Source organism: Brachyistius frenatus, unplaced genomic scaffold, assembly GCF_029030835.1.
Source record: "Brachyistius frenatus isolate BFR_SWC_R1_liver_20210118 unplaced genomic scaffold, ASM2903083v1 Contig_1, whole genome shotgun sequence".
Lineage (NCBI taxonomy): Eukaryota > Metazoa > Chordata > Actinopteri > Embiotocidae > Brachyistius > Brachyistius frenatus.
Genome location: NW_027210600.1, coordinates 2,410,931 through 2,433,144, shown reverse-complemented (window position 1 = coordinate 2,433,144; position 22,214 = coordinate 2,410,931). Strand labels below are relative to the sequence as shown.

Below are 22,214 nucleotides of genomic sequence, written 5' to 3'. Positions count from 1 at the left end.
AAATTCAAGGCTGAATATCTAATTAACAATGGTATTATTTTCAGATGGACTGCCAAAAAACTAATAAGGAGTGACTTCAGCAAATGACACCAAAATGACATGGTCCAAAAATTTGGTGACTTTGTATTTCACGAGAAGTTGAATGGGAGCCTATGGAGACGACCCCTAGTGGTAATGCTCCTTAAAGCACTTACGCATTGGCCTCCACTTTTATACACAATCTATGGCCAACTCCCATCTACTGCAGGTAATAATAAAAAAAAGGTTCCGTTTTTGACTCACCTTCAAACAAAACAAACTGTCCCTCCATGACGGAAACATACACAATGTCCAAAAGCTAATTAAGACACGCACATACTATTGTGGCACTGTTTTTTTTTTTTATCTGTCTGGATATGTTCAAGCTGTTTGACAAACATATGCACATTTATTAGTAACCTGGGTTGGTCGGGGTGCCGGGTCAGCAGGAAAAAACACTCAAACTTATTGTCAACTGTCATCAGTCACATTGCTAGCCAACGAGAAGCATGTACAGTGTAAACATGTCTTTTTATCCATTTTTAATAATAAAAGAAAAATCTGAAGAAGCCCTAATGATTCACTATCAATGTGTATCATTATTGAAAATAATATCACTCTTCTTTTATATGCAGAAGTGAAACGACAAATTAAGTTAGTGTTATTTATAAAGCTCCGAATCATAGTTTGTCTCAGAGGAATCTTGCTGTTGTCACTTCCAGTCAGTGAGCAAAGAGCTCGCTGCTTTGTACAGTTTATTTTGGGAATTTTCAAGGGAACTGATGTGACAGCCGCATACTGAGTGATCGAAAGTAGTGATGAAAAACGTTCAAGCTGTAAATGGACCCAGTGTTCGGGACATCAGACAGTGACAAATGGAGACTAAAGACGCAGAAAGAATTTGAAATGAATGTTATATATTCATGATGCATCGGTTGTGTGATGGACAGAGTTGGTCATGTGGGGGTCAAAAATAATGTATTTCATCAAACCTGCATCAAATTTGGGTTTATTTACCTCAAATGAGGCCTGAGTGATGTCATATGCCAAATTATGTACATGTAATATGTATAGTATCTTCATAAAACCAGCATTAGGAAAGAATATGGGTCTTAAAAGTGTAAAAATAATGACTTTTTTCTGCAATAAATGTTGACTAATTCTTTACTGTTGTTTGGAGGATACTGCATATAGCTTCCAGAATTAACTATGTTATTCTGGGCATCTCCACGAGTATCTAAAGATCAAAATTATTTTTGGGAGAGCTGTTAGTCAGATAATCTTCATCTGACTTCTCAGAGTAGACAGCAGGATCCATCATTATTTTAGACACGAGCTTGGCTCAGCTTCATCAGACCTCCCGCTGTGTGTCGGACCATGACAGGAGGTGGTTATCTCAGTAATCAGCTTATCACCTGAAAGATGAGGGATGAGGGAGGGGGTGGCTGGGGTTATGGACAGAAATATTGGCATTATGTAATAGCTCGCTGTCGACCCGCAACATATTTGATGCATTTATCAATGCCAGTTTAAATATTTTTACATGCCTGACACCGTAGGTTTGTTTGAAACAGGGATACCTTACAACTCTATGAGGGCAGTGATGATGCAAATATGGACCTACCTGTCTCCACCTTCAAGAAATCCTAGTTTTGAACTTGATTGGATTTACTGTTGCCTTCATGTTTTGCCTGACTCCTTCTCTGAATCAGTTTCTGTCTCTTTTGCACTTTTCTCTTGGATTATTCACAGCTTCTCTTCTCCCTCCATGTTGCTGTCTTCGCTGTTGCATCCGGACTTTCTCTTTCTGTTCGGTCTTCTCTTCCTTCATCCCTTCAATTATTCTCTGGAAATAAAAAATGTCTTAGATTTAAAATAAATCTGACCATGCATCATGCGGAACAAAAATCTTGTTTATTGACTAATTGTTTTGGTGAGAACATGGGTTGTGAGCTGTGGAGTTATAAAGTAGCAACAAAGCGGTTTTAACAACACAAATGAAACAAAATATTAACGGCTCAGATAGAGTCAGATCTAGTTCATACAAATATGGTCCTTTCTGGCTCCAAAAGAAAAAGATGGCGACGGCTGAAACAGTAGTTCACAAACCAACGGTGATGTCCTGGAAGGTTGCTGCTTATTGGTTAGATGGAAACTCAATGCTTCAGGGAAAAATATAAGAATTTGCAGAAGCCTGATTTTAATTCACGTGTCCGGTTCAGGTTTTGGATAAGAGTTAAGTTCAGACTTCATTTCCCCCTGAAAGTACTTCAGATGCTTCTGTCTGACACCAAAGGTGTCAACTTCAAGGTGTGAAGTCATTTTTACAAAATTTAAGACATGGATGTTATGTGTGTGTAGCCTCCCTTACAGCACATGTTTGAAGATTTTATAGAAAAATTAGTAACAGTCAGACTTTAAAATTGAAATGACACTGTTCTAGCTGTAGATGCAGTGATTTGATAAAAACAAAAAAAAAAATTGCTATTAAAAGATAAAAATAGACCTGTTATGTAATAAGAATATTGCAGAGTGTGACATAACACTTACTTATGTTGCATACAACAGTAGTGTACAGTAAACACATCGGTACCCATGAAAGACATTTATCAGCTACATTATTATGACACTTTGAAGTGAGTCTGGCTGCTCAGAGAGGTTATTTAATCATAGTTTGAAGCAGATATTGCTTCATTGACATGCAGCACAGAGTCCATTATCAGCTTAATGAAGCTATTGGGGAGTAAAAAGACAGGGCCATGATTGATGACACCACGAGTGTACAGCCAGAATATGAACATGTTATTAGTTATTCATGATTTGCAGCTCAATCTGAGAATCATTTTGAATTCTCTGTCCCCCCTTTCTATCTTTTTCTTTTTTTCTAAGACATGTATTTATATGTATGTGTGTGTGTGTGCATTGGAGCTGTACAGTACGTGTTCTTATTATGCACTACTACAGACTCAATTCAATATTCTGCTGACAAAGACAGAGGGAAGGAAGATTAGAAGAGAACGTGAATAGAAATGATAACGCTATAGGGCCGAGTTTACACCTTAAAAAAAAAAAAAGCCAACTTGCACACCTGCTGCCTTATGGAAGACGACAGAGGTGAGGCAGGAGAAGATATCTTTGTTTTGAAGAAGAGCAAATGAAGAGGATGTAAAAAAAAAAAGACATGACAAAAAAAAAAAAAAAAAAAAAAGAGAGAAAACTGGAGAAGAGCTGGAATCTGTAACTGTGACAGGATATCAAATGAGTGAAATGTATAATACATTATCCCTAAATTAACAATATCTATTTTTAGGTGTAATGTCAAAGTCATTAAATCATTTATGACAACAGTGAATGAATGCACCATACAATTAAATAAAAAGGTTTATTAATTCATACATTTTAGACATTGCCCTTTAAGGCTTATCTATCATAAATAAGGGCTTTTATTTAATTCACATGAGATGGCGCTTTAAGACTAGTAGCATCACACACAACATATACTGTAAGCCAACTAAACTCAAAGTCTCAGTGCTTTGGATGCAAGAAGCAATTCAGAAGTCACCCAGAGAGATGCCAAGTCAAGCAGAAGTTTTGAGGTTAGCATGAGTTTACAACTTACAGCTGATGTATCATAGCTCATGTAGCTGCAGTGCAGAAAAAAACCCTTCATTTCCTTTGCATTATTCATCCGCTGTTATGTAGCTGACACTTTGAAAACTCTCCAACGTAAAGGGAATATTCCTACAGTATGTACAGTCACTGTTTTACAGAGACACGAGAGATGTGGGGAAATATTTAGGAGGCTCTTTTTACATGATAACTACAGTGCAGGATTTGTATGTAGCAATGAACCCATAATTCAATAAACTCAATAAACAGAGCAGAATTCACAGGATTTTTCATGAGTCTGTGAGTCAGCATGTTCAAAGCATTCGGAGAAGAAAGCTTTTATTTCTGGTGTGAATTCTCTGAAGAGAACCCAACCCAAACCTCGCTCCAGTCTTTTTTAATGGTCCACGTCCACATGGGAGCGTCTCACTGAGGGCCCCAGAGAGTATGGATCTCCAATCTGCAGCATTTGATGGTGTTTGCACGTGCAGGAGCCAGATTTTGTATCTGTTACGGCACAGTGTGTGTGTGTGTGTGTGTGTGTGTGTGTGTGTGTGTGTGTGTGTGTGTGTGTGTGTGTGTGTGTGTGTGTGTGTGTGTGTGTGTGTGTGTGTGTGTGTTCAACTCCTCGTGAAGCGAATACCCGTGATTTTAGGTGGATCAGCATTTCCCAGTCAATACCGCTTCTTATCCAATGACATGCTCTGTTCAGCTTTATGCTATTTTTGGCTGAGGCGCTATTCCGAGTGACATCTCCCGACAAGATAATGGTGCTGTGCATAATTGTGCGGTGTGGGTATGACTATGGGGCTGGGTCGACATGCCGTTCGTCACCATGATAATTAATTCTGTCAATGGATATTAGCACAAATGTATGGAAAAGAGAGATAACGAAATGATGATTATGTGCTCTCGTCCAGGTACACACAGCCACGGCAAGGGTGTTTGAAAGATGAGCAAATGTACAACAGATAAGACATCACATTAATAGCACAAAGATGGTATGAACACTTAATTACAGAAGGTGTGTGTGTGTGTGTGTGTGTGTGTGTGTGTGTGTGTGTGTGTGTGTGTGTGTGTGTGTGTGTGTGTGTGTGTGTGTGTGTGTGTGTGTGTGTGTGTGTGTGTGAGGCCAATTAGGGTGTATTGTGGGTACATTTTGCTTCAGGAAAGGAAAATTGGTTCGGCCATGACAACACTGTACCTATCAATCTAAATAAATCATGTAAATTTGATACCCTGTTTTCTGCTGAATTAGAGTTTAAGATGGTATTCAGAAGTGCGGGGTCAACTAAATAACAATCTTTTTGTATATGTGAACTTTAAGCACTGATTCGGTCATTTGTTCGTTTCGCCCTTTTTTCCCTCCAGTCGCGCTCCAAGTGTCTCGATGTCCCTCAGTGTGAGCGTTAAGCAGCTGGCCCAGTACGACCGCTCACTAATGGCTTTCCTGCCAACACTGGAGATTCACAGACTCTGCAGGCCTTATGGGAGCTGGTCAAAACAAAACAACCCTGACAGCCGCTAACGGTCTCGAGAAAGCTGCAGCGGTTTGTGCATGTGTGTGTGCGTGTGTGTGTGTGTGTGTGTGTGTGTGTGTGTGTGTGTGTGTGTGTGTGTGTGTGTGTGTGTGTGTGTGTGTGTGTGTGTGTGTGTGTGTGTGTGTGTGTGTGTCAATGTGATGTGCCTGTACTACATCTCTACAGAAACAGAGGAAAGACACTAAGAACGAGAGAGACAACCAGTGGCTCATGGCTTTCCCACAGGGTCATCACTTACTGCAACTCAGTACAAAAGTGGGCAACCACAGGAGAGCAGACATTAGGAAACCTCAGGTTTCATCTGCTAACAAGACTCTGGAAGCAGCTCTGCCTCTTCTCGCATGAGAAATAACATAGTGGGAGAAATGAGCATCTGACAGGAGCGGGCTGAAATGATCTGCTCGTAATTGTGAGAGAACTGTACTGGTGAGGTCTAAAGCTGCCTATATGTTGCAAACTGCTGTGAACTCAGTGATAGTCTGTCAAGAAAGGGGAGGGAACAGTGGATTTATATCACGGTAGTAAAGTGGGGACAGCAGCAGAATGAAAATGAATCATCTATTAACGTGCCAACTATCCCTCAATTAATCACTTGGTATGTATGTAATATGTCATATTTGTCTGATAGAAAAGAAGAGATGTGCACTAAAGGTCTCAAATCAACCCCTTTTAATTCACCACAAGGTACCTTAAGGATCTGTTTTTGGCCCATTATTATTAAAAATTGGGTCCAGAAAGCTCATGAAGGAGATCAGCAATCATTACCTTCAAAATGTGCTCAACATGTAAATATCAGGAGATTTGTTTAATATCAGCAGCTGTCTGTGGAGGTTAAGATTCGCCAAGAGAAAAAGAAAAACCCAAAGGCTCAAAAAAATTAAAAAAATTAAAAATGTTGCGGGACTCAGGATTCATCAGACAATACATCATCCAGAGCAGGCTGTCAGTGCCACGCTCCTTTCTGGGGGGGGAAAAAAAAATCCACATACCACATAGACAGCAACGGTGAACCAAAAGGAAGTTGAGACTTTTCTCAAAATTTCTTCATTAAATTAACCAGTTCAAACAATAATGCTATGCCGAAGAGTTGCTGTGTGGTTAGTTTCACAAAAAGCAAAGTAAAAAGATCCTGACAGAACAGCTTTATGTCTCCAAGCTACAAGTATAAGAAGTGAAGTCAACAGGATGTTGTGGGTTAATGTAGATTCATCAGTTGTCAGAGCAAAGTGCTGTGGTTAGTCAGAGTATTCTCCTCATAAAATCATCCTAATTGGCCAATTTTGATGAACTGCATCGCTGATTGTGCAGCTTTTTGGATGAGGATGTAATCGTTACACTTCAAGAAACTGATGTAATGCCACTCTTCTTGGCTGTTGAATGGCACTTTAAGTAACATTGAAAAGCTAATGCTCCAGCATTAAAGCCTTTTGCTGACATTTGAGAGAAAACACTTTCTCCTTATGGTACTAAACAGCAGCGTGTACAGTATATGTAGACTCGCTTTGTTGACCTCGAACTTGAAGCTACTGCATGGCTCGTTTTTCAAAGGTCTGTCACAGCCTAATCAAATATTCATGAGTATAAGCAAATGTATAAATACAGTCTATCAAACCTCACGTAAAAGATATAAAAATCCCATCAATAATACAGGAAGATGAGTTTCGGAGAGAAAAAGCTTTTGATCTGAGCACATGAATATTCTCAGGAGTTGATGTAAATAATCACATCTCAACCTGACAGAGATCGATTGGTTTCGAGATATTTTCAACAGCAACTGCATGAGGAATATTTATTTTCCAAAGCTCAAACAGATCAGAATTTATGCTCATCAACCTTAATGAGGGTCGAGGCACACGTGAACACACGCAGTAACTATTTGGCAGGCGCTTCGAACATGAGGGCAGTACAAGCATGATCCACCTTTACCGTTGAAGCACTACGATTCTGGTCCAGTAAGCAGCCCATCTATTCCACCCACTAATCATTTCATTCATTTCCTCTGCCAGTCACTCTTCATTTCATTAGTCCATATGTTCATTGAACCAAACCTTCAGTAATATGATTTGCTCTGGCTGCACACAGACTTTGATGCTGTCTCCTCCTCCATCTTTCCATCTATCTACCATGTGGTTACTTTTAAATATGACATGATGATCACTGTTGCAATACGGTCGACTAAAGCACTGAACATACAGTACCTGATCGCTCCTCTACTAAACCTCTCCGTTTATCTCGCTATCATCTGTACCTTAGTCCTCTGCAAACACAGAAAAAGTGCGAGCCATGATCTCATTTGCTAATTGTGTGTACCAGCAGGTGTGAGCCATCTGTCACGTCAAACGTATATGGGATGAGCTTGGGGAGGTCCACGCACGTGTGTTTGCAGATGTGTGTGTGTGTGTGTGTGTGTGTGTGTGTGTGTGTGTGTGTGTGTGTGTGTGTGTGTGTGTGTGTGTGTGTGTGTGTGTGTGTGTGTGTGTGTGTGTGTGTGTGTGTGCATCGGTAAAGTGGGTGTGGTTTGGGTATGCTTGTCAGTGACACATCTGTCAGGCGAGTGATTTTTCAGGCCGTCTTCCCTCCCGATGGTATTAAAGAGAAAATACAGAGCGCTTGGAGGGAAATTGAATGCGGAAACAATATTGACATATGAGATGTAATACAACATACATGAGCATCAGATTGAGGTTGAGGCTGTGTGCCTCGGGGTGATTGAGTCAGACAGAACATGAATATTTTCACACCAATCTGATTTCTTACAAGCTAAACAGATTGACCCAGACACCAAAAGGATGATGGGAGAATACTTATCAATGTCCAATGTGTTTTGAAAATGTATAATGTGACTTCAGTGTCTTTGGTAGGAAGGATCTACTTTGGCTGACATTGAACCAAATAATAGATTTTTCCTGCTCATTAAGCAAAAAGGTCCACAGACACCACTTGACCTCTGACCTCCCTGTAAATGCGTCTATTAAATTGTAAAGTGTTATCTTTGTCTCTGGGAAATGGGCACAGTAATGAGGGAGACAGTGAAACTAACTGAAAGTGGAAATGAAAGCGTGGAATTTGTTTTTAGTGGCGGTTTTCGACATAAAAACAGTTGATCAAACAGACTGTTTAAATCAACACATACTGAGTGCACAAAAAAACAAAGTGTAATCTCTTACAACTGTATCATACTCCATCTCATCTACCTCATCCTAATTCTCATAAGACCCTATTTCCCATGAACCCTAACCGGCCCATGCTTGGTTTGATGATGAGAGATTGAAGAGCCTTACTGACTGTAAATTAGTTTTTTTTTTTTTCAATAAAGTGTTATTTGGAAAAATTGGAGATTGATTGAATTTGGATTTAATTATTGAAATCGCAAGATCGTGTTTTCCTGGAGGGACTGGTGAATTGGTGGAGGGACAGCGACCCTTCAGCTTGAACTTCATTTTGGGGAACAGAAAGCAGTCGCAGGGAGCCAGGTTCGGTGAGTAGGGAGGGTGGAGAACGACCATGTGTTACTGCGGGCAAGAAACTTGTGCGTTTTCAGCGTGCTGCGATTGGACAGGTTTTAATGTTAGAGAACACAAATGCCAGCACGGGAATGTTTTCCCTCAGACGCCTCAGAACGTCACAGTAGAGTTCAGTCTTTACAGTCTGACCCTGGAAGATGAATTCAAAGCGCTCAACCCCGCAAATGTCAAAGAAAACCACCAGCATGGTTTTGTTTGTGCTTCTGATCTGACGTGCCTTCTTTGGTCTTGGAGACTGTGGGCTCCTTCACTGTGAGGACTGCTGTTTGGTCTCTTGGTTGAAGCTGCAGATCCAACTCTCATCACCTGTGATTATTCTGGAAATGGGGCTTGAGTTGTTCCAGGCTTGCTGGCAGAGATCCTCGCAGACTTCAACAGGGTGTTGAGCCTGGGCACAAACTTGGCAGCAGCACAGAACATTTTCAAAGTGCAGCTGAAGATTGTCTGCTCTGTTCCAGATGACACATTTATGGCCTAAGCAATGTCCCGGATGGCGACATGATGATTTTGAGGACATTTCCAGGTTTGTGCTCGCGGATGGTCTCCCTGACCTCTAGTCGTCTTCCAGTGATGTTGTGTCTCACTTTAAACGAGAATGCCACTCAAAACACCTCGCCGGGTTCATTGCTTCATTGCTGTAGGTTTTCTGAAGCATTTCAAGGGTCTCCGTTTCCGATTTCCTGAGTTTGACACAAAATTAGATGTTTGCTCTCTGCCCAATTTTCAGGTCCATGTTCAAATCGCCAGACCTACATACAAATGCTCACAAAAACACTTGTATCACAGGCACTGCTGATAATTAAGCAACCTAAACTTACATACTTATGCATGAAAGTTACTTCTTGCACCTACATGGTCATAATTGTGCTCTTCTAGGTTATTGCGCAACAGGAACATTCATGAACATGTCATTCAACAGGTTCTCTGAACTTTTTGATCCACCCTTGTCAATCACAATTAGTATGAATGTATTAAACACTTGAAACACTGCACAGCAAAGAAAATACATTGTACCTATCCACCTCATCAGTCACCCAATATTTATCTTGGTTTCACTCTCCTCCTGTTGCTCCCAGGATCTGAGAAACAAACATTGAAGAGGAGGTGCAGCAGATCCTGCATTTCAAGGGGTTTTGGGCTGTCAACGAAGACACGTTTCATTGCTGCTGGCTGCCTCTCGATTGCCTCTGCAACCTCCAGGCTCTTTAACCCATCCATCAACCTGTCAGAGCAGAAATATTAAACTCTAAAAATGCAGCCAGTGTTTCTTTTCACAAGTCAATAGCCAAGCAAGGTTCCCTCCATCTGCACACGTTTTTCTTCATCTTAAACAGGATTGACGAGGGGATTTTATGGTCATCCCCAGAGAGCAAGCCAACTCATCTGCATGTTATGATGGTAAATGTACTCCGTGACTGTGGCGATCCCTTCCTCCTGAGATTTAGGGTTTTTTCCGTCGCTTCCAGGTCATTCGACCAACCGGTGGCTGCCCTTAACCTCCACCCTTACCACCTGCATCACAATAACAGGGAGAGGAGAGTTAACAAGCTTACCTTTGAACTCTATATGGCTGCTTTCCTGGATGAATGAGTTCAGGTCTCTGCTCCTGGTGGAATCTTTGTTGGTTTGGTCTCGGCAGCCCGTCATGTTCCCACCACTACCAGACCATTTAAAAACAGCAGTTTAACCAGCATCAGACTTTGTATGGCGACTAATTGTCTTCAGTACAGGGTGTCTGAGTGTTGTCCATCTTAATGATCTTTGGCAGGAGAGCCTGTGTGACAAAGAAAGTCTCCCCTCATTTTAGTGACAGCCATTGTTCTAGTGGAGCCAGCTGGGTCGCCCATCATCGCTTCCATGTGCAGTCCATCACTGATGTATTGTCCTTAAAGGAGAAGAATCACTCTTACATCAGGTGTCCTAACATGAACTGGAGATTATGAAACTTCTCTGAGGAGAAGAACAGCGGCCAAGTTTCCATCCCTATTTCATGCAAATTTGGAGCAAACTCCCAGTAGATTAGCCAAATGTTATGTAATGAAAGGAGTAGCAGTCATATTGTTAACACATAAAAGCAACACAGAATAACAGTGGAAATATGGCATTTATATTTGTTTCAGGGTTACAGTCTCTACTCCTGTTATCTCATCTGCTTCCCTTAATTACATAAATGAGTGTAAATGGCTGATGACAGTAAGCAGAATGTACTGAGCCTCAGCATGAGAAGAATCACAAATAACAACAGTTAACTTTACAAGCACACACAGACACTCATTAACATAATGCATTATCTAGCCCCTTAACCGAACCTTAACCATCACACGTAAATATAAATATGGTTCATAACTAAAACTCCTCACAAAGATAGAAAGACACACACACACACACACACACACACACACACACACACACACACACACACACACACACATATACATATAGTCAATGGATGTTTCTTGTTTTACTTTCTCTGTGGGGACACTCATTGACTTAAAGCATTCCCAAACCCCTTACCCTGACTTCAACCATCACAACTAAATGCCAAACTCAAAACCAAATGTCCTTAACCAAAGACTAACTCTAACTATAACCCTGAAACCAGGTCTTAACCCTCACAAAGTAGACTCTACCAGTGGTGACCTAAATTTTGGTCAGTGTGCATTTAGGTTAGAGTCCCCACTGGGATATAAAAACAAGCATCCCCACACACACACTGCTAACACAAACACATATAGTCTGCATACTCTGTTTGTGCTCAGGTGTGTGATTGTTTTCCCCGAGTGATGGTCAACATCAGCTCCCTGAAGAGGTGGAGGACGTGGTCGTGTAGCTTCATCATCTGCAGCTACTGAGTGAACCTGAGCCTCTTCAGGAGGCCCATCAGGCATCTGTAGACAGGAAAGAAAACACCAGCGAAAGACATTTATGCACACTTGATGGACGGCATATTGCAGATGATTTGAAAGACACTCTCTGCTTGGATCGAGCGTCTAAGAAAGAAAGAAAGAAAACACGAGAGTCTCAGACGGCAGCAGACATTTTAAAATAGTTGGTGAAAATATAAAGTCAACAGTTTGTGATGGAGAATGGAGCCATTTGAAGTTGCTTGTATGGATCTCTGAGTGGAGTGTTTTTACTTGAGTACAAATTTGAGGTAGCTGAGCGTTTCTTTTCATCCTACTTTAAGTTCAACGCCGCTTAAATTTGGAAGGAAAAATGTTACTTTTCACTCCACTTGGCAGCTTTCATTGCAAGTTACTTTACGTATTAAGCACACAAACAAATGAATAGCTTATAAAATAAAAATGCTGTGTTGTGAATTAAACTATTGATAAAATATATTAGCACAGGTGATACAATCTATTAGTTGATCAACACTTATTAGTAACAGTGTCATTCATCGTATCATTATTTTTGCTTATCTAAATGATCTGAATACATTTTCCACCACTGGTTGTGGAAAACACTTTGTCTTCATGTCTTCATGTCTTCATGTTTGTGACTGGTTTGTCTCCAGACGGTTATAAATTTAAACATTGTGTCTCAGGTCAGCTCAGGCTCAGAAACGTGTATTTGAGCGACACCTTGTGGTGAAAACGAAGAATTCCAACTAGCTGCCAAATGCGGAAGCGCGAGGTTTGTCCCAAACAACGTTCCGTCGACCAGCGTGGTCATGTCGGCCGTCTTCATGGTGAGTTGCCCTTCAAATTTCACACACTAACTAGGTAGACTAACGAAAACACGTTACTCCGTCTTCACACGTGTCCGTGTAGCCTGTTATAAGACCGTGTTTACACTCCGTGGACAGCCGTGCGCTGTTGTCGGGATTTTGCTAAACACGTTGCATGTAACGTGAGCTAAAAGCTATTTACTGTGTTTGTGTGTGCAGCTGATGTACGTTTTACATACAGCACATATGCACGTTAAAGGGAAGCGTGTCGGGTCTGTAGCTTTGCGTGTCTTTAGTCTCCTATACAAGTCAGTGAGCAGTAAAACGCGCTGTCATGTCCACCTCCTCCCTTTTCATCCTCTCTGTCTGCATCCTCAGTCTCTACACAGATGTTGCCAGCGGTCAGCTCTCCTCCTTGTTGCCAGGCGACGATGGAGTTCCAGCTCAGCATCTCCTCCTCTGCACACGAGGCTCCTCCTCTACCTCACCCAGCGGTTCTATGACGTGGAGATGCTCCTGAGCTGGAGGTCCCAGCTGATGAGGAACCAGCTTCAGAAGAAGAACTTGTAAGACACATTTTGTCCGTGTTGGACCTTAAGAGATCCATCCTTACCGCTGCTGCTGCTGCTGGGTAGATTTCAGCAGGTATAAAAATGTACAGCTGCAGCTCTCAAGGTGCGATTGAAGCCGTTGTTGGACACCGTTAAACGGACCAGTGCTGCTAAAACAAAACTGTCACTCAGCTCACCACAAAAATCTATGAATCTATGTTTATCTGAACAGCTGACTGTGCCTGTTATGGTCATGATCATACAGTTCTTCAAGAACTCTGAGATAATGGTCATTACTGGATGCTTTGAGTTCATTTAAGATGCAGTTTGCAGTTGTCAAGTTACTGCAGACATTTGGACATTACTGACTTTTCTCTGCTGTCCCTCACAGTTACTATGGCTACACCGAGAACTTGTATGGGCGAGACATTGCATCAGCGTATTACATCTTGAGTATGAGGGGAGGATTTAGGTAAGTGCCTCTGTCCTTGTTTCTGGACACACTGATCAGTATTCAAGCCAATAATTTACAAACTCTTTACACATTTGTATCTGATGTCTTCAAATAAGTCCAATGCACTGAAAACTTTCAGAAACTTTCTTTTGACCAGTTTATTTTATGTCAGTGTTGGTGTTGCACTTTCTGTGCTGCCGTGATCCAGCTGTTGTATGATCTGTGTTGCGTCCTCAGGTACGTCGGTCAGTCTGAGTGGTTCCGTGCCGACTGGAAGGGAAAGTTCAACTGGGACTTCCTGGATCACAAAGACACACCTCTAGAGGAAGTAGACATGAGCTACACTGTCATCAACTACACAGGACTGGGGAACCTCGGTACTGAGCTCCAACTGTGCCCTCTCTCAGGATCACTTTTCCATGCACATCTGCTGTTAATTTATTTCAGTGATATTCAGCATGCAAGTTTAGTTTTTGATCTGATTCGTCCCCCCCTCAGAGCAGCAACGATCTCTGCGGACTCTGAAGTTACAAGGTTGTCCTGAGGTGAACGACTGGTTCCTGGCCAGGCTTCATGTGTTCCAGGACTCTCTGGAGGAACTGGACATCTCTCACTGTCCACACATCACTACAGGCGGCCTAGCTGCGCTCAGGAATCTCAAGTAATCAACCAAAATGTATAACATAGCCGAGTTAGTATCACCAGTCACTGCTATAATAACTTCCTCCATTTGTTTTTATTGTGTGTGCTGAAGGGGACTGAAGCGTCTGGACGTGTCTTCCCTCCCTGGGATTTCGAGTCCCGGGTTGGTCGTCATCCTGCTGGAGGAGATGTTGCCACAGTGCCAGATCACAGCTACTGGCTACGACCACAACCTGAGGCAGGTGGGAGGAGACGGGGAAGAGGAGCTCGTACAAAGACAGAGGTAGCGCTCGGATCAGGACAGGAATCAAGAGACAACAGCGAGAACTCTGCTCTGAGATCATGTGTCAACAACTGCAGTATGTGAGAGAGGAGTTACGTCACTTGATCAACTTTTGAGTTACACATGTTTACACCGAGGCGTCTGAGGTAAAACATTCAGTCCGAACAACGGTAGTGGAGTTTGGTTCTCCAACAAGACAACACGCTCAATCACAGTTGTGAGTTGAAAACACACGAGTCTCTCGCCCGTAACAACACAATCAACACTCCCCACAACCCGAACTCACTGGGTTTTGCTCTCTTCTAATTCCTTCTGTTCCCCAAATATTTGACAAAAATTTGAGCTGCGCTCTCGGCTCAAGTCTCAGATTCATGGTGAGATTGTAAATGCAGACGTATCACTGCTCCCAAAAACATGTGTGACTCAAGTGCTGTTTTTTCGATCAAGATAGGAGGTTATAACCTTCCCCTGCTCTGTGCACGTCATGGTGCCGATCTGAGACCGACAGGCGATCACACCTCGTGTTCATCAGTATAAACCAGCTACGGACTCAGATCTGATCGAACGCCGTCCACATACAGTCAAATAAAACAATGTGAAGAAGAAAAAAAACCTGCACGTTTGCAACAAACATTTACTACCTCGGGTTTCTTGAACATTTTCATCCGAGGTTTATGTTGTCACACTTTGGTTACTCAAGTTTGTTGCTTCACCCCAGATAAGTGTACACTTTTATGATGTAAATCTAAATGTATGCGACATGATTTCTCTCTCAAACAGTTGTTGCTGAATGTAAATATGAATGTACTTAATAAAAAATTAATTGTTTAATTTCATGCTTGTTTGTGAATTACGTTTTTTACTTACTTTTACATGTTGAACAGACAATGCAAACCATGTGGTCACACATCACAGAGTGGCCGTATGTATTTCTAATCTTCACTGTGGAAATTCATGTTAGGAAACTTAAAGCCCATAATCCAGCGTGAGCCTTGCACTGCAGCGGTGTCACACCCCAGAGTGGACGGATGAAGACACCAGTCAGACTGGAAGACAAAAGTGAAGCGGGCTGAAGACACTGCTACTACATTTGTATGTAAAGAAACTATCTGCAGTGATTTGGTAGCTAAGTTTGGTGTGAAAAGATCATGTGGTGTAATCTGGTCGCACGTTTCACTTCATGTTGGGTAGTATTGCCAAGTACTTTAAGTAATAATGGGAACAATTTCTTATAAACCTTTCACGTGTGGCCTGTTCATTAAAAGTGATTTGATGATTATATTAATGATTTTATTCCGTTTTCGAATGTATTTACCAGACTATTAAATAACCTGATCTGTGGTAGGAACCAATCATGAGCGGTGAGTTGGGTCATAATGAACACGGACCGTGTTTTTGACGGACAACAACAAGACGTCAGCTGAGCTGTGTATCTGCCACAACTTGTTAAAATTTGGGATTTTAATTCATTGTCATCCGAACCCTTGTGGTTTCAGGGTCTCAGTAGACGGATAAATGTCTGATGCATCAGGTAGGACGGCTGTCGGATCCGTAAATTGAGTTACAATTTTGACGACGGACCGGTGCTCCGCTAGCGTTGTTAGCTCTGCAGCTACCGACATCTTTTACAAGAAGTGTGTGTTGAGTTTGACGTGTTTTAATTTTTACATTTGTAGAACTTCCTAAAAGAGAAGAAGAGGAGGAGGTCACGCCGGAGCCAGAGGTAAGACAAACCGTTCATGACTATTAGTGTAGAAACCATGTCAATTTCAGACCAATTGAATCCGCTTCATGTAATAAAACACTGATGACTCCAAATGATCAAAAACTAGACTTCAGATCTTTTAATATCATCATTGACCCCGGCAGAGAAGATTCAATTGTATTTAAACAGATGATCTGTTTCCTCTGTAGGAGCAGTCGGACGACAGCAGTGAAGAGGAGGCCGAGACACCGACACAGAGTAGGTGGACATGGACATGGACATGGACATGGCACATATAACAGGTGGTGCTGTCTGGTGTAGAAATATGATTGACACCTGTCGGGTTGTGAACTCCACATCTGGCAGATCACTTTTACATTTTCACTGTTGAGTAACATTCAGTGATTTTATTGGATCATTATTTGATTTGATCATTTGATTCCTGTTGTTGGTTCGTTTGGTTTTTGTGGCAACTGAGACTACAGACAAGTTATTACATGATAGTATTTTTTTTTTTTTTTTAACCAGAACAATACACATTACAGACAGAATAAAAGTCATTTTTATCCAAAAGGGGCTAATCACGTAGTCCACCGCCACCCCGACCGTTACTAAGAACCCAAAAGGTCCACGAGGGATAAATGACGGGTCACTGCACTTCAATTCACCTCAACCAGTCTTCAAGGACACTGCAATAAATTCACACGTGGCTGCAACCGACAAACAAGTTGGGTCTCAACGCTGCTGCACACAAATCAAACTCACTCGGCCCAGAGTGACGTCTGCATTTTCTCCGGGCTCCCACAGAGAAGAACTGGCACCATCTCACACAACCAGCTCTCTTTATCAACTTGTTCTCCTCTCAGTCAGCGATCAGACAGCAGAAACCCAACGGGTGCTTTTAGTTAAAAGTGCGTCTTTGTTTTCTTTAACGTGCTGAGAGCTGATCTGATGTCCTGCAGTGTATTGTTCGGATTTCTCGTCAGCAAAACTTCAACACACGACTTCGGCGAGTACCTACCTGTGAGAAGACACGTTACATTTTGACATGTATGTAATATACCCGCCAGGACCGACATTTTCTACAAATGTAGGGCCTGTGTTGACCCATGTGATGCAAAATGTCTCACTGTGTTGAAATAAGTGCTGTCTGCTGTGTCATGTTGAAGCTGAATTTCTACTTCCTGATGACTCTGACTTGATTTTCTGACCACACACGTGTTAATATGTTGATCTTGCTCCCTGATTCTCATGTGTTCCTTTCAGTGGACTTCCTACGCAACATCTTCTCCAGCACTCTGGGCCTCGGCTCAGCAGACAAAGTTCTGGATGAGCTGACTCTGGACGGAGTGGCGCGATACATAAACAGCGAAAAATGTGAGTGTTCGCCTTCCTCCACTGAGCCCGAACGTTACATCTGACCATAGTGGATCGACTTGCTGCATACAAACATGTTACCACAAAGCAGTTATGACCGACTGATTGACGGGTTTCTCTGCGTCCACTCAGGTAAAAACATCATCTGCATGGTCGGAGCAGGAATATCCACATGTGAGTAACTCCGCTTTAATATCACAGAATGAACATTTTCAAGTTATAATAAACTGTTTAATGATAATTATTTTTACATGTTTATTTGATTAAGTTCTTAATCAATATTTTTAACATCATCTTTCTCCACAGCTGCTGGGATCCCAGATTTCCGCTCGCCAGGAACTGGCCTTTATGCAAACCTGCAAAAATATAACCTGCCTTACCCGGAGGCCATCTTCCAGATAGATTACTTCAAGGTGTGTGAAACATTGTGTTGGATTTGCTTGAAGGATGAAGCCGTCTATGAGACTTTTCTCAGGGTCATTAACATCCTGGGCAGTTTTTGAATGTTTGAGTTTGAGTTCCCTTTTTTTCCATAGTAGTGTAAAGTTCAGCCCAACTGTTACTGGACTTTTGAGTCAGATGGCGATACCGGCATTTAGGAGGTGAAAAATCCAGTATATAGACCTACATTTTACATATTTATATACTGTGTATACAGTATATGTAAACAAACTTTCTTTGCAGTGAGCCCTCAGATGTGGTTAGAAAACACAAACACTTTTAACACTTGTGATGATGTGTAATGGAGACTGGATACTTAACAGTTAATTATCCACACTGACATCAGTGCAATAAAACAGTAAACCTCTCAAGGAATTTAATAATTGTAAAAAAGAAGATTTCTAATTCACCCCAATTATCTTTTTATGCATTATGTTCTCCAAAAATGGTTTTCATATTCATATTGGGCAACACAAACACAAATACTGATCTGTGATTGGCTACTCCAGTATTGTCATCTGCAGGTGGTATTAAAGGTGCAATATGTACGATTTTTAGTTTAAAACATTCAAGACTAACTAGATTTGTCCACAGGATATGAAAAAATAGCAGCGTTGACATTATGTCAAAGATTTCTATGTTTTGTGTTGCACAGAAGTGTACAGAAGTTAACCATATAGCACCGGCCCATCCCATCTCGTAATTCAACTTTGTACCACAAGATGGGATAGTCCAGACCACTCCCTCTACAAAAAAATGTAATCCTTTTCTCCCTCTTGTATCCCAGAAACATCCGGAGCCGTTCTTTGCCCTGGCGAAGGAGCTTTACCCCGGACAGTTTAAGGTACAACACACGAGCGACCTGATCATTGCTGATTATTTATCTTGTCATAGAAAACTCACAGGTGTTTCCTCTTCCCGTGTTTAGCCAACAATCTGTCACTATTTCATTAAGATGTTGAAGGACAAGGGGATGCTGAGTCGTTGCTACACACAGGTTGGCAAAACACTCAGCTTCACATCAATGAAGTCACTATTTCTGTACTGACGTGACCGCGCATGCTCCTTCAGAATATCGACACCCTGGAGCGAGTGGTCGGGCTCGAAGGAAACGATCTGATTGAAGCCCACGGAACGTTCTACACGTCTCACTGTGTCAGCTTCTGCTGCCGCAAGGAGTACAACCTGGACTGGATGAAAGGTGTCGTTTTGTTCGGGATTATTGATATATATATTGCTGTTGTGGTTCCAGCCGTTTGGGATTTTAACCATCTCTCTCTGCCTTGTAGAAAAGATATTTTCCGATGACATTCCCAGATGTGACAAGTGCAGCAGTTTGGTCAAACCAGGTCAGTCGAATGCTTGTCTCTGTCTGTGTCATTTCGTATCGATCATTTTAGTTTTACAAGACCTTCTGACCTCTCTGCACATAACTAAATCTCACTGAAACATGACTGCTAGATAATGTCTTTGTTTCTCTGTGTCGTTTGCCTCTCTTCACCCAGATATCGTGTTCTTTGGAGAGAATCTGCCGGTCAGATTCTTCACCTCAATGAAGATGGTGAGCACGTGGTGGTGGTTTGTGAGCATGCCGGCATAATTTGAGGGGATGTGATGTCATCACTTTACAGAAATACATATCACGTCTTTATTTGCCTTTTAGGATTTTCCTCGTTGCGATCTTCTCATCGTTATGGGAACGTCTCTGCAGGTCCAACCCTTTGCGGGCCTCGTCGGCAGGTACTGCAAATCAAGTTTCACATTCCTGTCTGAAAGCAGAAATAATCTGGGTGTATACTGCCCGTGAGACCGTCCTGCATTATGAAAGATTCAGGCTTTGTTGAAAAGTCTCTGAGGAAGACGCTGCTTCAGCCACCTTTTAGAATCTCTTGTAGATCACTGTGGTGAAGAGGTTGTTCTGTCCTGTGTTTCTCTGTCATGTAGAGTTTCAAAAAGTTGCCCCAGACTCCTCATCAACATGGAGAGAGCAGGGCAGGTGAGCCATCACCACTTTATCAACCCTGAGCTTCATTTAACCTAATTGCCTTTTCTGTCATATATTTATTTCTTGAATTCTCTCTGCAGCATGATGTGTTTGTGTGTTTCTCTGTGCAGGCTGATCCGATGTTCGGGTTGCTCGGTTTTGGAGGAGGGATGGATTTTGACTCCGACAAGGCATACAGGTGATATGGAGATTATTACTGTTTTACTATATCAGCTCGATCCCCCCCCCCTCCCACCCCCTTTGCAGTTTATATCAGAGATGTAAACAGATCTGATTTCAGATTAGATCATAATGAGTGGAATAGAGATGGACCAGTATATTAGTTTGACATCATGCTGTTTACTACAACACCACCTGAGGGTGCCAAAGACTTACCCACCATAATGAGTTAAATGAAGAACTTAGAAAATCCAAAAGTGAACAGATACTTTGTAGATAGATCCTTTGTACTACCTACAAAACTAAGGATAGTGGAACAAATTTACTCTTAATGTAGTGGCTCAGTATCTCACACAGTAATTTCCCAGCTACTCAAGGGTTTTGATTGTCATAAATCATTCATTGTAGCTGCTTGAGGTCTGTCACTGTCATTTTGGTTTTAAGCCAAATGAGTGAGAGCCTGGCATCTTGAAGGAGGTGATTTCTTGCACCAAATTTTCTTGGATTTGCACCAAAAAGGTGGCTATATATACTGTATGTTCCAATGTTCAATGTCAATAAATTGCTAATTTTTTTTTATGTCAATTAATTGTCTATTAAAATGTAAAATGTCCAGTGTTCTTGGCCAATGCATGCCACTAAAAACGCACTACGAGTAGAAGTGAGTTTTACAGATGGGTGTCTAATGTCATAAACAAAATAAAAGAAGTCACCTACAGATTGTAACCTGTGATCGTTTTCCTCTCTGCAGAGATGTAGCTCACATCAGTACCTGTGACGATGGCTGTTTGGCTCTCGCTGACCTGTTGGGATGGAAGGTTGGTACACGATCATCTCTCAGAGATCCTTTGCTCTTTTTCTGACCTTTTGAGTGAACCAGGTTAGCTGATTCCCTTTGTTGTTTAGCACACAGACATGAGAGTGGTGTAGATGTTCTCATGGACGACTCTTAAAGAAATCCTTTTAACAAGATTTTTGAAGAGATATGCTGTTTATCTCATATTTTTCTTGCCATCACGTCTCTGTCACCAGCGTGTCCTCCGTCTCTCTGTGCTTTAGTCATGTTGTCTTGCCTTCACTCCTCTCCAGGCGGAGCTGGAGGAGTTGGTGAAGCAGGAGCATGCCAGGATCGACAGTCAGGATAAGAAAGAGAAGGCCGGTGAAAGCAAAGGAGCTGCAGCCAAGACGAGCTCCGCCTCGGTGGCACCGGAGCCCCAAGCGGAGGAGTAACTAGATGAAAAGCCTCCTTTTTAATTGAAGCTACTCTAGTGATGTCACACTTTGATGTTGGCCCTTCACCGGAGGTCATGACAGTAGTGTTGGTGTTCGAAAGGAAAGCTTTGATGGGTGTCTGTCGCTCTAATACTTCATCTGCAAACATTTAAAAACTCACAGGACATTTGATGTCTCTGTGCTTTACACTGTTTATATCAGTCATTTGCACTTTACTGACACTACTGTACCCTCCTTTCTTTTGGCATTAGTTCACACCAGCTGTCTTTCTCTTTCTCTTTCTCTTTCTCTTTCTCTTTGCATGGGCAGGTTTCTCCACAGTACCGAGAACTGGTCATGTATCAGAAACGCATGTTTCTACGAGTTGAAGGTCAAGTTACGACCCTTCTGTCTGAAACAGACGCTGTTTGGTCGTGACTTTGCTACACTGAACGAAACCTGAAGTGACATCTCCAAATTAATTCATGAACTGTTCTGATGAAGTGGTGCGGGCTGAGCTGCTACAGTTCTGTTTATTTGATGATTATGTGATTTTAATTTCCTCAAAAGATGACCAAGGCTTTTTTTATTTGTCATCTTTTTTCCTAAAGGCTAAAACCTGATTGGCCTGATAAAAGTAAACTTCCTGAGAGGTGAACTGATGGTGATGTAGCTATAACAACAGGCTGATCATGTGGTGTCCATGCGCCACAGGTTATCTTTAACCCTAGCCACAATAGCCCGTGTTATAGAAAGTATACAGAGCTGGGGAACATCTCTCATCTTTTTATGTGCTATATTCTGCAGAGCGACCTTTGGAGATCACGTATGTAGACTGGGAGATCCTGGGAACATGGCAATGACTCCGTTATGGTGGAACATCGAAAATGTCTTTATTTTTAAATAACTGTTTTTTTCATGTTTTTCTCCCATTTGGTTTTCTGTAATTTATTTTAACACAATTGTCTCACAAGTTATGTTCCAACTAACTCATAACTAATACTCAAAAAATAACTAACTTTG

At 41.7% G+C, this 22,214-nt stretch overlaps 3 protein-coding genes across 3 annotated transcripts in view; 2 read left to right on the top strand and 1 right to left on the bottom strand.

Moving 5' to 3' along the window:
- meis3 (myeloid ecotropic viral integration site 3) overlaps window positions 1-22,214 on the bottom strand; it is a 67,229-nt gene that overhangs the window by 12,386 nt on the left and 32,629 nt on the right. The gene's annotated exons all lie outside the window — the stretch shown is intronic.
- dmac2 (distal membrane arm assembly component 2) lies at window positions 12,336-15,128 on the top strand. The gene is made up of 6 exons (XM_069698456.1): window positions 12,336-12,383; window positions 12,741-12,928; window positions 13,305-13,385; window positions 13,605-13,744; window positions 13,866-14,028; window positions 14,122-15,128. Exons 1-6 carry the CDS (start codon window positions 12,366-12,368, stop codon window positions 14,294-14,296), a joined length of 765 nt encoding a protein of 254 aa, XP_069554557.1. The 5' UTR covers window positions 12,336-12,365; the 3' UTR covers window positions 14,297-15,128.
- Window positions 15,686-22,200, top strand: sirt2 (sirtuin 2 (silent mating type information regulation 2, homolog) 2 (S. cerevisiae)). Its single transcript, XM_069697303.1, has 16 exons — window positions 15,686-15,823; window positions 15,969-16,015; window positions 16,207-16,255; window positions 17,264-17,374; window positions 17,507-17,548; window positions 17,681-17,787; window positions 18,603-18,659; window positions 18,744-18,812; window positions 18,887-19,016; window positions 19,105-19,164; window positions 19,321-19,376; window positions 19,479-19,555; window positions 19,760-19,811; window positions 19,931-19,998; window positions 20,731-20,797; window positions 21,069-22,200. The coding sequence occupies exons 1-16, from the start codon at window positions 15,808-15,810 to the stop codon at window positions 21,207-21,209; spliced, it is 1,149 nt and encodes a 382-aa protein (XP_069553404.1). The 5' UTR covers window positions 15,686-15,807; the 3' UTR covers window positions 21,210-22,200.

Coding starts and splice junctions, on each gene's coding strand:
- sirt2 (XM_069697303.1), top strand. Junction 19,017..19,104: donor CAACCTGGACTGGATGAAAG/GTGTCGTTTTGT, acceptor TCTGCCTTGTAG/AAAAGATATTTTCCGATGAC. Junction 19,556..19,759: donor TTTGCGGGCCTCGTCGGCAG/GTACTGCAAATC, acceptor TCTGTCATGTAG/AGTTTCAAAAAGTTGCCCCA.
- dmac2 (XM_069698456.1), top strand. Junction 12,929..13,304: donor CAGCTTCAGAAGAAGAACTT/GTAAGACACATT, acceptor TGTCCCTCACAG/TTACTATGGCTACACCGAGA. Junction 13,745..13,865: donor CACAGGACTGGGGAACCTCG/GTACTGAGCTCC, acceptor TCCCCCCCTCAG/AGCAGCAACGATCTCTGCGG.